Source organism: Citrus sinensis, chromosome 7, assembly GCF_022201045.2.
Source record: "Citrus sinensis cultivar Valencia sweet orange chromosome 7, DVS_A1.0, whole genome shotgun sequence".
NCBI lineage: Eukaryota > Viridiplantae > Streptophyta > Magnoliopsida > Sapindales > Rutaceae > Citrus > Citrus sinensis.
The window spans coordinates 11289472-11306309 of NC_068562.1; the positions used below are offsets into that span (position 1 = coordinate 11289472).

The window sequence follows — 16838 nt, forward strand, 5'->3', positions numbered from 1 at the left end:
ACTTTTATTTAATATATACTTTCTAGTATTAATCATTGATGAACAATTTTTTATTTCATCGCCGTCTAGATTGCCTTTATCTTACACAAATTTGTTTAAAACCTTTAAATAGTTTCTAACCACTACATAATTTTATCTGTCGTCCTTAATCTTGTTATCCACAACTGACCAACATATTGTTACCTATCATTATAGTTGTGTAATTCACCTTTTGTTAACTGGTTTCCTAATATATTTTAAAAGAAATGTGGCCATCTGTTGCTCGTTGGATCACTTGCTTTTAAATCCAATAATTCCGTGAGATAAAGACAAAACGCTTGCTATAGTGCTACAGTTACAACATAGACGTGGCTGTAGAGGCAGGAAAAAAATCTATTTGTTTAGTTACTGTACACTTTTTCATTCATTTTGTCCACTGCCAAATCTTCGAGAGAAACAACACAAATAAAAAAAGATTTTAAGAAATTTGATGCCTTGTTCGCCGAATCTCTCCACTTTTAATTAGTGTCGTGATCCTGATCGTGTGATCTGGTGATGGTATGACAATTACTTTGGAGAAAACACCGGCCCACTTTGAATAAAATAAATTTTATACCAAATGAATCATAAGGCAAAACACTGCACTTACCTATCCATGCTGATTAAACCCCCTCGCCGACACCTCTGCTCTCACCATCAAGGCATCAACACTTAATAATGACAATTGGTTGTGTTAGCATTTTGGTCAAAACGCTGGACCCCCCGGCCCCCACAAAACAAACAAAAAAAAATTATGATAATAATTAACATTCATAAATAAAAATTAATAATGGGTGTGTTAGCATTTTGGTCAAAAGCGGGTTTGGCCTTCACATTAATTGGAATTTTGGATCTATAATATGATTTTCACCGAAAAGATAATTTTGCCGCTAATTATTATTTGGGTAGTCAGAAAATAATAACAAAAAAAAATGTTATCTCTCACCTATAACTTGAGGAGATAATAATAAAAGTCTTTCATCATACTATACTGTTTAGTTTCTCTTCTTCATTTTTTTCTCCTTTGAAGTCTTTCAACAAAAATGGGTGGCATCATCTCAACCTTCTTCTCAGCGGACACAATTCGTCCAATTTTATTTTACGTTGGTGGAGAAGCAAAGTATATATGGGGTCTTAAAGGTAATCTCGATGACTTGCAAACTGAAACAGAGAACTTGATTGCGAAAAAACTAGATCTGCTGAATAAGGTTAGGCTTGCTGAACAACAACCCCGAAACAGACGGACACCGACGGTGGAACTTTGGTTTAGAAGGGTGGAAGAAATAGAAACTAAAGTTGAGACTCTACAACAAGAAAGAGATCAAGAGATTGACAGATTGTGTCTTGGAGGCTTCTGTTCCAAGGACTTGATTTCAAGCTACGACTTCGGCAAAAAGGTGGAGAAGTTGAAGGAAGAAGTAATCAAATTGTGGGAAAAAGGAGAAGCAATGAAAGAAGTTTATGAGGGGGTACCAGAAGGTGCAGCGGTTGCAATGGCTGTTGACCGAACAATTGTTGGTCAAGAATCCATACTTGACCAAGTTTGGAGATGCATCACTGAGCAAAAAAAGAATAATGGAATTATTGGCTTATATGGTATGGGGGGCATCGGCAAAACTACTCTGTTAAAACAAGTCAATAACAAATTCTGCAGTGAGGAGCATGATTTTGATGTCGTTATCTGGTCGGTTGTATCTAGAGAGCCAAACTTGATGCAGATTCAAGAGGATATTGGAAAAAGGATAGGCTTCTCAACAGATTCATGGCAAGGTAAAAGTTTTGAAGAAAGGGCTTCAGACATCACCAACACTTTAAAGCATAAGAAGTTTGTATTGTTATCGGATGATATATGGGAGTCCGAAATTGATTTAACCAAATTGGGCGTCCCTCTTCTGACACTAGATTATGGGTCCAGAATAGTCTTCACAACTCGTTTTGAAGGTACTTGTGGGAAAATGGGAGCCGATAAGAATCGGTTCAAAGTGCCTTATTTGGGAGACGACGATGCCTGGAAATTATTTGAGGGGGTGGTCGGGAGATACGTTCTTGACAAGCTTTCCGACTTTCCGACGCTAGCCAAGGATATGGCACGTCAGTGTCATGGTTTGCCGTTAGCACTCAAAACAGTAGGCAATGCCATGGCGAGCAAAGTGTACCCTGAAGAATGGAAAGAAGCAATTGAGATCCTAAGCGCATCAGCTTCTAAATTCGAAGATATGGAGAAAAAGGTACTTTCGAGCTTAAAGTTCAGCTATGATAGTTTGCCGAAAGATGAACTTCGATCTTGTCTCCTGTACTGTTGCTTATTTCCTGAAGACTCTGAAATTCTAAAAACCGAGTTGATGGAGTATTGGAAAAGTGAAGGATTTCTGGATTCCAGCAGCGGGTGGGGGGTTCTTGGTGCTCTCGTTCGTGCATGCTTATTGGAGGAAGGAGGTGACCATGTAAAAATGCACGATATGATCCGTGACATGGCATTATGGATAGCAAATGAAATAGAGGAGGAGGAGGAGAACTTTTTGGTTCGTGCAGGAGTTGGATTAACTGAAGCCCCAAAGATTGAAGAATGGGAAGGGGTCAAAAGGATATCTTTGATAGATAATGAAATTCGGAGTCTACCAGAAATTCCCACTTGTCCGCGCCTGCAAACATTGCTTCTGGAATATAATTGTATTAAGGAGATCACGGACATTTTCTTTCAATCCTTGCCTTCGCTTAGAGTTTTGAATCTAAGTGGAAATGATTCCCTAACTGAACTGCCTGTAGGGATTTCAAGTTTGGTTTCATTACACCATCTTGATCTGTCTTGGACTGAAGTGCGCGGATTGCCGCAAGAGCTCAAGGCATTGGTGAATCTGAGATATTTGAACTTGGAGTATACATATGAAATGCGTAAAATTCCACAGCAGCTGATATCAAGCTTTTCGAAGTTACAGGTACTCAGGATGCTGCGTTGCGGTCTAAGTCACCCGCCAATAGTGGAAATCCACTGTTTGGAACAATTAAATCTCATCACCTTGTCCTTACATGGTTCGCGTGGTGTTGAAAACTTTCTAAAATTCCCAAAGCTGCAGAATATCACTCAAGCTCTGTCCATCGAAAACTGCAACAGTCTACCGCTCAATTTGTTGCATCTAGCAAACATGGAGCATCTTGAGAAGTTATTTATCAGGGAAAGTAATTTGGAAGACTGGAATGTCGACTGCGCGGGAGAGGTACAAAAAATGCGTAAACTTCACTTGATTACAATATCCGAATGCTCAAATGTGAAGGACTTGACGTGGCTTGTTTTTGTTCCAAATCTCAAGTCGCTATCTGTAAATGTTTGTTTTGACATGGAAGAAATAATCAGTGTTGAAAAATTGAGTGGAGTTTCAGAGATGATGGGAGAGCTTAACTTGTTCTCAGAACTCGAATCTCTGACTCTACAAAATGCAAGTAATTTGAAGCGCATCTACCGCGATCCCTTGCCCTTTCCACAGCTGGAGGAAATTGACATATCGAAATGCCCAAAGTTGAAGAAGCTCCCTCTCAATTCCAGCAGCGTAAAGAAACTTAAAATTGACATTTACGGGGAGAAAGAATGGTGGGAAGAGCTACAATGGGAGGATCAAGCCACTCAAAATGCTTTCTCTCCCTGTTTCAGACCTTATGATTAATAAAGTGCAATAAGGAGCACTTTATTCCTGCGTGTGCTTAATGATTATCTTGTCTATCCATTTCATTTAATTTAAAAGCTTTCTACGGTGTTGCGTGTGTGTCACTTGTCATTCTTCTGTACTGCTGTTTCCTATTTCCAGTTAATAAAACTTTTTCCTATTAATATATTCTATTTACTTTCCTACTACTTTCATTACAACCAATAATTAACTGGTAGTATAATTTTTTAATATTATCTTTATTTTTAAATATATTTTTACTCATATTTATTATAAATTAAATAAATGTATGAATAGAAATAGAAATAAAAATAAAAATTAAGTATTAAACAATAATTATATATTTTGATGTGAATAAAAAATAAATATTTTTTGTACTTTTTTATTTTATATATCATTATAAAAAAATATTTATAAAATAAAAAGTGCAAGAAAAATATTTTATTATTAATTTTTTATTCACATCAAAATATATATTTCTTTCTTTTAATACTTAATTTTTTATTCAAATTATCATTCATATGATTTATTTAATTTATAATAAATATGAATAAAAGTATATTTGTAAATAAAAGTAATATTGTAAATTATGTTGTTAGAAATTATTGGTCATTATAAAAATAATATGGGATAAATGGTAAATCGTAGATATTGTTTCTTATTTTCAACTAAAAAATTTCTTTGTTCTAAGAGTATCTTTAAAAGATTTTTTAGATTTTACTCTTCAAATATTAATTTGTTTACTGATGTGACAAATAAGTGGATAGAAAAATACAATCTTCTTCAAAAGACTCGGCAAATAAGAATAAGTTACCATTATTTTAATCAAATCTTTCCACTATTAAATTGAATTGCTATTATGTTTTTGAAAGAAAACATAAAGAATAATTATTGCAGTCTTATCTTTTCAATAAATAATAATAAAATATTAATAAAAGAGGAAAAAACTCACTCGATAATATTGAAAAGTGAAAAATAAATCTTATTTGAAAAATATAAATTAACGTGTTTTTTAAAATATTTAATATTGATATGACTTTTTAAATAAGAAGTAGAATTTTATTTGAAGAGTCTTTAGGAGATGCTCTAAGAATTGCATTGCTAGAAATAAGGCTTGCAAGTTGCTTAACTGAATATGACTTCTTTCTTAAAAAAGTTACTATCTATTTCGGAGATTGATTGTTTCGAAGCAGTGAGATTTATGTAATGTTGGTATTAAAAAAATATGTGCTACTGATAAAAAAGAAGTCCATCGGATTCGGCCTAAATAACAAATCGTGGCTCGATTTTCTCAGCCCAAAGGCTTCCTATCTCACTTTCGAAAGTAGTTTAAGCAAAATGCAGGTAAAAAATTAAAATATTCTGCAATCTCTATATAGCTTTTTCATTAGATTTCACCCATTTGACTGCAGACCAAAGCATCCATTGGATCGATGCATTTATTAAGAAGAGGATCATCCGGAGGCAAAAGATCAAGAGTATCATTTGAGGCCAAGATAACAATGTTCACTGCCCTCGCTAGTAGTAAAATACTCTTGATTAAAATGATCTTATATGTGTCAGCTTGGTGCTGTACTCTGAATCAATCAACCAGGCATCCAATTTCCAAAGGCAAGGTCATGATTCCCATGTGAAAATTTTAGAATCATTCAAATAATACCGTTAAGATAGTGCACCAGTGTTCTGTAACCAATATCTATTTTATTTATCTAAATTCTATAGTTTAATTCAATACTTCTTTCAAGTAATTTATTAGTATCATAATGTGAACACTAGCGCTTGCCAAAAATGTCATACAATTTATTAGTATCATAATATTCTACTAGATCACAACATGACCAGGACAATGTGAAACAAGTGCCAACATATTGTTACCTACCATTATAGTTGTGTAATTCACATTTTGTTAACTGACTTCACTAATATATTTTAAAAGAAACGTGGCCATCTGTTGCTCGTTGGATCACTTGCTTTTAAATCCAATAATTCCGTGAGACAAAGACAAAACGCTTGCTATAGCGCTACAGTGATACACTTGAAAAGTATTTTGTCAAAACGTTTGCTATAGCGCTAACGGATTGGTGGACAATAGAAGTATTTTGTCAACTTAGGGTATTTGAGTGATATACTTAAAAAGTGTTTACACACGTTTGATATTAATGTCATTTAAGGGTATATGGCTGATAATTTCATTATTTAAAATATCTTTTAAATATTTAACAATTTTATTTTTATAAAATAATTTTATAATTTTTAATAAAAATTTTCATTAACAATTAAATAATAAAAAATTTATTTATAAAAATTTTATTAATAAAAATTTTTTAAATAAATTTTATTTAAAATTTATACCAAATGAATCATAAGGCAAAAACACTGCACTTACCTATCCATACTGATTAAACCCCCTCGCCGACACCTCTGCTCTCACCATCAAGGCATCAACACTTAATAATGACAATTGGTTGTGTTAGTATTTTGGTCAAAAAGCTGGACCCCCACCCCAAAAAAAAACAAAAAAAATTTATGATAATAATAACATTCATAAATAAAAATTAATAATGGGTGTGTTAGCATTTTGGTCAAAAGCCGATTTGGCCTTCACATTAATTGGAATTTTGGATCTATAATATGATTTTCACCGAAAAGATAATTTTGCCGCTAATTATTTGGGTAGTCAGATAATAATAACAAAAAAATGTTATCTCTCACCTATAACTTGAGGAGATAATAATAAATGTCTTTCATCATACTCTAGTCTACTGTTAGTTTCTCTTCTTCATTTTTTTCCCCTTTGAAGTCTTTCAACAAAAATGGGTGGCATCATCTCAACCTTCTTCTCAGCGGACACAATTCGTCCAATTTTATTTTACGTCGGTGGACAAGCAAAGTATATATGGGGTCTTATAGGTAATCTCGATGACTTGCAAACTGAAAAGGAGAACTTGATTGCAAAAAAACTAGATCTACTGAATAAGGTTAGGCTTGCCGAACAACAACAGCCTCGTGCCCAACGGACGAGCACGGTGAAACTCTGGTTCGAAAGGGTGGAAGAAATAGAAACTAAAGTTGAGAGGCTGCAACAAGAAAGAGATCAAGAGATTGACAGATTGTGTCTTGGAGGCTTCTGTTCCAAGGACTTGATTTCAAGCTACGACTTCGGCAAAAAGGTGGAGAAGTTGAAGGAAGAAGTAATCAAATTGAGGGAAAAAGGAGAAGCAATGAAAGAAGTTTATGAGGGTGTACCAGAAGGTGCAGCGGTTGCAATAGCTGTTGACCGAACAATTGTTGGTCAAGAATCAATACTTGACCAAGTTTGGAGATGCATCACTGATCAAGAAAAGAATGAGGGAATTATTGGCTTATATGGTATGGGGGGCGTCGGCAAAACTACTCTGTTAAACCAAGTCAATAACAAATTCTGCGGTGATGAACAGCATCATTTTGATGTCGTTATCCGGTCGGTTGTATCTAGAGAGCCAAACATGAAGCAGATTCAAGAGGATATTGGGAAAAGGATAGGCTTCTCAAAAAATTCATGGCAGGATAAAAGTTTTGAAGAAAGGGCTTCAGACATCACCAACACTTTAAAGCATAAGAAGTTTGTATTGTTATTGGATGATATATGGGAGTCCGAAATTGATTTAACCAAATTGGGCGTCCCTCTTCAGACACTAGATTCTGGGTCCAGAATAGTCTTCACAACTCGTTTTGAGGGTACTTGTAGTAAAATGGGAGCCCATAAGAATCGGTACAAAGTGTTTTGTTTGGGAGATGACGATGCCTGGAAATTATTTGAGGGGGTGGTCGGGAGATACGTTCTTAACAAGCATCCCGACATTCCGAAGTTAGCCGAGGATGTGGCACGTCAGTGTCATGGTTTGCCGCTAGCACTCAAAACAGTAGGTAATGCCATGGCGAGCAAAGTGTACCCTGAAGAATGGAAAGAAGCAATTGAGATCCTAAGCGCATCAGCTTCTAAATTCGAAGGTATGGAGAAAAAGGTGCTTTCGAGCTTAAAGTTCAGCTATGATAGTTTGCCGAAAGATGAACTTCGATCTTGTCTCCTGTACTGTTGTTTATTTCCCGAAGACTATGAAATTGAAAAAACCGACTTGATGGAGTATTGGAAAAGTGAAGGATTTGTGGATTCCAGCAGCGGGTGGGGGGTTCTTGGTGCTCTCGTTCGGGCATGCTTATTGGAGGAAGCAGGTGATCGTGTAAAAATGCACGATATGATCCGTGACATGGCATTATGGATAGCAACGGAAATAGAAGAGGAGGAGGAGAACTTTTTGGTTCGTGCAGGAGTTGGATTAACTGACGCCCTAAAGATTGAAGAATGGGAAGGGGTCAAAAGGATATCCTTGATGCAGAACAAAATTCAAAGTCTACCACAAATTCCCACTTGTCCGCGTCTCCAGACTTTGCTTCTAAATCGAAATCATATTGCGAAGATCACTGACAGTTTCTTTCAATCTTTGCCTTCGCTTAGAGTTTTGAATCTAAGTGAAAATTATTCCCTGACTGAACTACCTGTGGGGATTTCAAGTCTGGTTTCATTACACCATCTTGATCTGTCTTCTACTAAAGTACGTGGATTGCCGCAAGAGCTCAAGGCATTGGTGAATCTGAGATATTTGAACTTGGAGTATACAAATGAAATGAGTAAAATTCCACAGCAGCTGATATCAAGCTTTTTAAAGTTACAGGTACTCAGGATGCTGTGTTGCGGTCAAAGTCACCAGCCAATAGTGGAAGAAGGCAACGTTCTATCTGATGATGCTGAATCATTGATGAAGGAAATCCACTGTTTGGAACAATTAAATCTCATCACCTTGTCCTTACATGGTTCGCGTGGTGTTGAAAACTTTCTGAAATTCCCAAAGCTGCAGAATATCACTCAAGCTCTGCACATCAAAGACTGCAACAGTCTACCGCTCAATTTGTTGCATCTAGCAAACATGGAGCATCTTGAGGAGTTAGATATCGAGGATAGTAATTTGGAAGACTGGAATGTCGACTGCGCGGGAGAGGTACAAAAAATGCGTAAACTTCACTCGGTTGCCATACGGAATTGCTCAAATGTGAAGGACTTGACGTGGCTTGTTTTTGTTCCAAATCTCAAGTGGCTGCAAATATTTCATTGTGATGACATGGAAGAAATAATCAGTGTTGAAAAATTGAGTGAAGTTTCAGAGATGATGGGAGGGCTTAACTTGTTCGCAAAACTCGAACTTCTGATAATAAAAAATGCAAGTAATTTGGAGCGCATCTACCGCGATCCCTTGCCCTTTCCACAGCTGGAGACAATTTCCATATCGCTATGCCCAAAGTTGAAGAAGCTCCCGCTCAATTCCAGCAGCGCAAAGGGACGTAAAATTGCCATTTACGGGGAGAGAAAATGGTGGGAAGAGCTACAATGGGAGGATCAAGCCACTCAAAATGCTTTCTCGCCCTGTTTCCTACCTTTAAGAATAATGAAGTACAATAAGGAGCAAGAGTGTGAATAAAATTCCTGCGTGTGCTTAATGATTATCTTGTCTATCCATTTCATTTAATTTAAAAGCTTTCTACGGTGTTGCGTGTGTGTCACTTGTCATTCTTCTGCACTGCTGTTTCCTATTTCCAGTTAATAAAATTTTTTTGTTCTTAGAAATGCTTTGCTGGTAATATATTCTATTTACTTTCCTCCTATTTTCATTACAGCTAATAATTGCATAGTTGTATAATTTTTTAATATTATCTTTATTTTTAAATATACTTTTATTTATATTTATTATAAATTAAATAAATGTATGAATAGAAATTAAAATGAAAACTAAGTATTAAAACAAGAAATATATATTTTGATTTGAATAAAAATATAAATATTTGTTTGTACTTTTTTTATATATATTCATTATAAGAAAATATTTATAAAATAAAAAGTGTAAGAAAAATATCTTATTATTAATTTTTATTCACATCAAAACATATATTTCTTACTTTAAATACTTAATTTTTTATTCAAATTATCATTCATATGATTTATTTAATTTATAATACATATAAATAAAAATAATATTGTAAATTATGTTGTTAGAAATTATTAGTTATTATAAAAATAATATGGGATAAATGGTAAATCGGAGATATTGTTTCCTATTTTCAGCTAAAAAATTTATTTGTTCTAATAATTGCTTTGCTAGTAATAAGGCCTGCAAGTTGCTTAACTGAATATGACTTCTTTTTTAAAAATGTTACTATCAATTTCGATGATTGATTATCTCGAAGTAGTGAAATTTATGTAATGTTGGTATTAAAAAAATTTGTGCTACTGATAAAAAAAAGTCCATTAGATTCGGCCTAAATGACGGATCGTGGCTTGATTTTCTCATCCCAAAGGCTCTGTATCTCACTTTCGAAAGTAGTTTTAGCATAATGTAGGTGAAAAATTAAAATATTCTGCGATCTCTATATAGCTTTTCCAACAGATTTCACCCATTTGACTGTAGACCAAAGCATCCATTGGATCGATGCATTTATTAAGAAGAGGATCATTCGGAGCTACAATTGGAGGATCGAGTCACGCAAAGAGTTTTCTCTACTTGTTTCGATCCTATGGAGATAGAGTTTTCATAGATTGATGGTAGGAGCTTTTTTGTCAATTTATGTATCTAATTGTGTTTAACATGCTTTCTTGTCTTTCATATCAGACATTGTAAATTTGTGATGTTGCCATTTTCTTTTTCCTATCAAGAAAGAAAGAGCATTGCGAGTAGTCTTTCCAATTTTCACTCCTTTTTGGTATGTGAAGAAAAATAATAAAGCAAAACAAACTAGTGTTGGAGAAAAAGAAAATGACAAGTTCAATAGGGCAAAAGTTCATCATCCCTTTACCATTTGCTCAAGCAAGTAAGCTTTACGTTTACTTCTTGAGATTTGAACTAACCAGACAACTTGTAATGTTACCATAAAGTTCAAAGATTAGAAGAGAAAAACTTATGTCTGTTAGGCACTATTATTCAGGCTTAAATAATAACAATAAAATACTACACCATGTCTGCTCTCTTTTACTTTTCTTGGTTCTGTTGTAAAATTCAGTTCTATTTGAAGGAAATTATTAACATCAAAACTAAATACTTCGTGAGCATCTACTGACAACATACTCCAGATGACACCATAACCATATCATATAAAGCAAGAAATGTGAAATAAATACAAAATGAATCATAGGAGGGAATTACCACACTCTGCGGTCTCTCCTGCTAAACCCTGCAGTTAGAATGCCATTTGTCGTGAGCACCCGAATCCCCAAAGGACTCCCAGCTTCAGGTGGCTTTGACTTAGCTTGCTTTAGCTCCATTGCACATACTCACTCACATGAAGGAAATGAACAGAACAAGAAACCTCATCATGCCGAATATGATAGATATGACAAGGCATTACACTGTAGGAAGCTCCCGATTTCTCTACAAAACTCTGCAGGTTCTCCACAATCAAGGCGTGCTCCATCTTTAACAGATCACTTCTACCATTAAGAGAAGGAAGAGAGTTCCTCTCGTGTGGCAGTAAATCCTTACTTAACACAGGATTGAAGCCAACCAAGAACGGAAGGCAATTTCGTTAGATTAAGAACCGAATCACCATCCATTTGAACCAGAACTCTTGTTAAATTCTTGAAATCTCCTGCTTTCATCAGTCTGTAAGAGAAATGAAGATGAGAATAATAGCCAGAACCGGATTAAATTCAATCTGGTCTTTTGAAGACTTCTATAACAACTAAGAGAACCCAGTGTACCGCCTACAGATACTGCCAGGCTTCTATCAAATATCCCAAACACCAAAAACCAACCAAATTAAGCTAACAAACCTGCATGAATATCTAAATTTCAATGCACATGAAACAAACTCCGTCTTCAATCCACCAAAACTAGCAAATTTCAAACTTTATCACTCATCATTCTCTCTCTGTCAGCTGTACGAGGCTATGAGATCATGTTATAATGTTCATATTGATGCTGAATGTTTTGCCAGCTTGTCTGAATTCCATAAGAGAATGCAATGTGCACATTATTGTGCCTTGCCCACCAGTAGATTCTAAACCACAAAATCATTCTGTGAAGTAGCTGACGTTTCGCACATTCTTATCCCTTATCATCAATATTCTTCTCCTCAAGCTTAGATCATGGAAATTTGAGTGACAAACATGATAACATCGTAACACCATCAAAACTTTAGGGGCATAAAGTAACATAGAAGCAACATGGGATGTTTTAAAATCTATTATAATTTGCTTAGGCCCCTGAATAAAATTAAAACTTGTAATGAAATAAAGTAGCAAAATAAAGATTGGAGGTCGCATGCTTGATATTTGATGCTGTCAAAATTAATTTGCAGTGCTGAAATTGCTGCTCCAATAAATTTTTCAATGGGATTTCTATATTTACAACAAATTTTCAGTATTGAAACAGGATTAAAATCATAAAGTGTCTTTTAAACAGCAGAGGCAACAAGATCCTACAGAAAAAGAAGGCAAAAAGTAGTTACAAGCTACAGAAACGCAAATATTCTACTGGCCAACTCCCACTAAATTCGAAGCGATTCTAAAATCTCAGCTTGTACTACGACATCATTCCTTCTATGTGGCCCAACTGTACTTCACCCAGAAATCACATTTCTTCATCAGAGATAATTTTACTTCTAATAAGAGAGAATTTTTTATATGCATGGCTTTACAGTAATGAATAATTTTCCTTAAATCTTTTCTAACAGACAAGAAAGCACAAAGCACAAAAATTGATATAAACAACTTTTCTCGAAGCTTTTTCATAAGAAAACCTGAACATGATTGCTTCTCTTAGAAGGCCCCCTAGCTTCCTGCAAGAACCTTGTGCCCCCAAAAAAAACAAAGGATTATAATTAGGCATAAGGCTCCCAATGTTCTTGCAGGAATTATGATGAATATGAGAGTTTCAAAAAAGAAAAAAAAATATTACGACAACCTCTAGGCGGAGGAAATCAGTTTTCTAGGAATTCGTTAGATTGGTGAAGTTATAGAACCGCAGCAATTTGCTGTAGTTTGGAATGTTTTTGCCTTTCATTATAGCATTTGAAAAGGCTCAAGGATATAGAAGAACCTTGGCTACAAATTCAGGGAAGATTTCACTTATAATGAGAAATAATCACCATTATTATATACAATGAGAAAACAGTTATGGAAGAAATAGAAAGAATTACCCGAAACGGAGGATTTGGAAGACAATGAGACAAAAGTATAAAGAAGAAGAAATTGGAGATATAATGACTGCCTATTTCTTTGATGAACCCATCAAAAACGGCTTGAAAATTAAAGAAATTGTAAAATGCTGTAACGGAGGAATTGAAACTGTAAAAGATGCAAGTTAATTCATGGGGCTGGCCATCTTGATTGATTGAACACCTATTAGATTTTTAATATTAAAGAACTCACTTTAATGATGTTTAATTGGTAGTAGCCCTTTATAGTCTTTAAACCTTTAGCAGTGCAAAGTCACAAGCTTTGTCCAGAATCTAATGGCGTAGATTATAGGCGATGGGTGCCATCACCTGGGCAACGACGTACATCGCTTGGGCGACAAGCCAATTTACTAGGCTCATCGCAAACAGCCTTCGTCGCCTGGGCGATGGCCAAATCCATCCAATAAACTTTCAGCTCATGTTTGATAGTCTAAAAAAAGTAGTTATGGTGGCCATCACACATCACATTTTACTGACAAGCTGTCTTAATTTTCATAGAAAATTGTTCCTACTGATTTTCCAATACTGGCCTAATACTTGCAGATTATTAAACGATTATGGAATGGCAGCAAACCGGCGCCGCAGGGGGGGGCCGGCCGGGGTTGTTGTGCCAATTTGGGAGGGGTAATAAACCCTCTGAGGCAATTTAGCAAACATATTATCCACTTCCAAATAAAACAGATTCTAGTAAATGCGATAAAGAAATGTTTATTTCAATTTCCAACCCAGATCTCATAAAGAATTTCTCACTCTAATAAACAAATAAATATTATCTGGTAATGGTATGACATTTATTTTGAAGTAAACACTGGCCCACTATTTTCTCAATTTTCCATTGTTTGAGGACACCATTTTCTCAATTGAAGAACATGTTCTGGCCAAAATTCACAATTTTCTCCACGTGATTTAAAGCACACAGGATTCACACTTTTCTCCACGTGATTTAAAAGCACACAGAATTCTCCTGACCTTAATTACGGATCTTATTATGTTTATTGAAATCCAATATTGTAGACTCATTGTTGTAGCTAGAAAATCATATTAATAGAGTAAAATTTATAAATAATCAAAGAAAAGAGTTCACGCTCTTACTTCATTACTTTTATAATCTTATTAGTATATCTACTTACATGTCTTCAGAAAATACAGTTTTAAGAGGATATTTTTATTTTTCTTCGTAATAATAGATTTAATTTTCATCTTTCTAATGTTAAGTTGCATATTTGGAGTAAATAAGATTAAATTTCAAATTAGATCACAGACCCCATTTTAATAGATTCAATTGGATTTTGGACATCTAATTAAACAACTGGACTAATAAATTGCAAATGAATGAGATTTATATGTGATTTTAAAATAAAATTTGAACTCAAATCTATGTATTTAATTAATCCAACAGGACAAATTTATAATTTTCACCAACTAAATAAAATATGTTATCAGAAGCTTTTGGACCAAGTCGCGCACTTCGTGGGTCTGCTACTACTTATAGTCCATTCTCATTCAACTTTCACATCTTTTATATTATGTACAAATTGGATAATATTCTAAAAAAGTGTTTCTAATTGTTTAACGTTTTATTTCTGGGTATATTTAGAGATTAAAAAATATGGGAAACATAATTAATTTTATCAAATAAAAAGGAGTATTGTTCATTTTTTCATAAACAATGTGTTAAAATACTTTTGGTATTTAAGAAGTAAAAATTTTTATTTTTGTTTCATAAAAAGCATTCAAAATTATATTAAATAAAATTAAAGATTAACAAAACTGACATCTGAATTTCGTGCAAATTATAATAAGTTTATCTCCAGCGTGAGTAACATTAAAGCTTGGCTAGCATCATCATATTTTGTCTCCAGCATCAAAATTCTGATAACATCAACATCATAATTCCAAGGTTGTCAAAACTAATTATCAAATTAAAATCCTTTGTGATTTAAGCTCTCTTGGACTTTTAAAAATGTTATGCCACCCCTTCTTTAATAATAGTAGTATATGATTATGATTTAATTATTTTATTTTTTAATTTATCAAACACCAATCACTTAAATTAAACTCAAGAAAAAAATTAGAACATCAAAGAATTTTAATTGCTTCTTATTAAGTACTAGAATTAACTTCTCCCAATGATAATTTATTAAGCAAACCATAATGATCATCTTACACTAAAGAACCAACCCATCTTCAAAACACAAGAATTTAGTACAAATAATTATCCCAATAAAGTTTAACGAAAAAGAAAAGAGATATTTTTATTATTTCTTTTACTTTCTTAGTGGCTCTGCTACTACCTATAGTCCATTCTTATTCAACATACAGATCTTTTATATTATATGCAAATTAAAATATATTCTAAAAAGTGTATCCAACTGGTTAACATATTATTTCTAGATAATAATCAATTTTATCAAATAAAAAGGAGTTTTGGTCATTCATTTGGCTCCGTTGCCACTGTTGTACGCTACAAGAGCTTTTGTCTTTGCTGACTCAGTTACTGTAAAATGTCGTTCAGCCCCTTATACTCTATTTTATTTATAAGAATTATAAAAATTTCTAATTACCTACACTTTCAAAATTCAATTTATCTCCTTACAATCTTTTTCATTTACTTTTTTTTGTAAGTATTAAAAAGTTTCTATTTACAACCACGACATAGTAATCATCATAACACACGAATATTTATAAAAATATAAAAATATCATTAAATTAATACTAAAAAATGTTTTCCTCTCTTGAGGAATTATGGTATCTCATTTTCGATCACTCATTATCAACAAAATTTTCAAAGATATGACCATTCGTCTTCTTTATAATATCATCTTATAATAATTAATACTTTCATGATTAAAAAAATTAACAAAATAAAGATAAATTCCCTTTGAATCCATCCCTCTCTACTATCATTTTCTCTTCATTAGCAACATTTATCAATAATTGAAGCCACCATCAGACTCATCACACAGAGAGAGTGAGAAAGGGGAAGAAGAAACGGGAAAAAAAAATATATGAGACATTTACAATTTTATAGTATGTTTATTCAACGAGATTCATATATAGTTGCTAAGGGGTTTCATTAGACATAGGGAGTTTATTACACTGAAACTTTTAATCCAGTAGTTAAGGCCTCAACAATCAGAGTTATTCTTAGCCTAGCAGTACTTAACAAGTGGATAATCAGACAAGTGGATATTAATAATGCCTTAATGGCATTCCAGTTGAAGAAGTTTACATGGCACAACCTGAGGGATTGGTGGATCCTACTAAACCCCAACACATCTGCAAATTAAAAAGGACTATATATGGCTTGAAGCAAGCTCTCGGGGCTTGGTTTGATAGATTCAAAGCTGCAATGATTACTCAATGACATTTTCAACACTCAAAATCAGATAAAAAATATCAAAATATTTATATCATTAAACTTTTAGGCCTAATTAACTAATTAAAGTTCTAAATTTTTATTTAGGACATTAAAAAGACCGGATAGATTCTATTAGCCCAAAAATTTTGTTTTAATTTTAATATCTATTAAATATTTTAAACTTAAATCTATTTTTTATTTATTTTTAGATGTTATAATTGCCCACAGCGAATCACAATTTTAATATCTAATCTAATTTAATCTAATATTTGCTCTTGATTTGCTCTTACTTAACTATTGTGCTGTAAAGGGAATAGTCCACATTTATAAAGTGCCCACGCCACCATTGAAAAAGTTAATTTTGAATCTAAATTTGATTTTATTTGTAACAATTTTGTATTAGACTATTAATTTATTTATGATAGTTTGTAAAAGAAGTTTGTATCCCTTGCATGCTGCATTACTTACTAATTTAATGTATGTGACTTTTGTAATGGATATTAATGCAAGATATTTTTCGAACTTTACTTTTATTTTAA

The 16838-nt window shown here is 33.6% G+C and overlaps 2 protein-coding genes and 1 long non-coding RNA gene across 4 annotated transcripts in view; 2 read left to right on the forward strand and 1 right to left on the reverse strand.

The window, feature by feature from the left end:
- LOC102626337 (probable disease resistance protein At5g63020) overlaps positions 1-3850 on the forward strand; it is a 33723-nt gene extending 29873 nt beyond the window's left edge. The window contains exon 3 of the mRNA XM_052444049.1: positions 3234-3850. Coding sequence (XP_052300009.1) covers positions 3234-3677 — 444 coding nt within the window. The 3' untranslated portion in view covers positions 3678-3850. The remainder of the gene's footprint in view (positions 1-3233) is intronic.
- LOC127903670 (probable disease resistance protein At5g63020) overlaps positions 1-9336 on the forward strand; it is a 28206-nt gene extending 18870 nt beyond the window's left edge. Inside the window, exons 2-3 of one of the 2 annotated variants that reach the window (XM_052444048.1) lie at positions 2233-2246; positions 7682-9336. In XM_052444048.1, the coding sequence (XP_052300008.1) occupies positions 2233-2246; positions 7682-9190 (1523 nt within the window). In that variant the 3' untranslated portion in view covers positions 9191-9336. Of the gene's footprint in view, positions 1-2148; positions 2247-7681 lie in introns of both variants that reach the window. The other variant, XM_052444047.1, reaches the window with a different exon arrangement.
- A 1980-nt stretch (positions 9337-11316) lies between these two features.
- On the reverse strand, positions 11317-13063 carry LOC102609797 (uncharacterized). The gene is made up of 3 exons (XR_008056410.1): positions 12900-13063; positions 12501-12549; positions 11317-11759 (listed from the first exon to the last, which is right to left on the reverse strand). It is a non-coding gene; the product is annotated as an uncharacterized LOC102609797 (long non-coding RNA).
- Positions 13064-16838: the final 3775 nt, after the last annotated feature.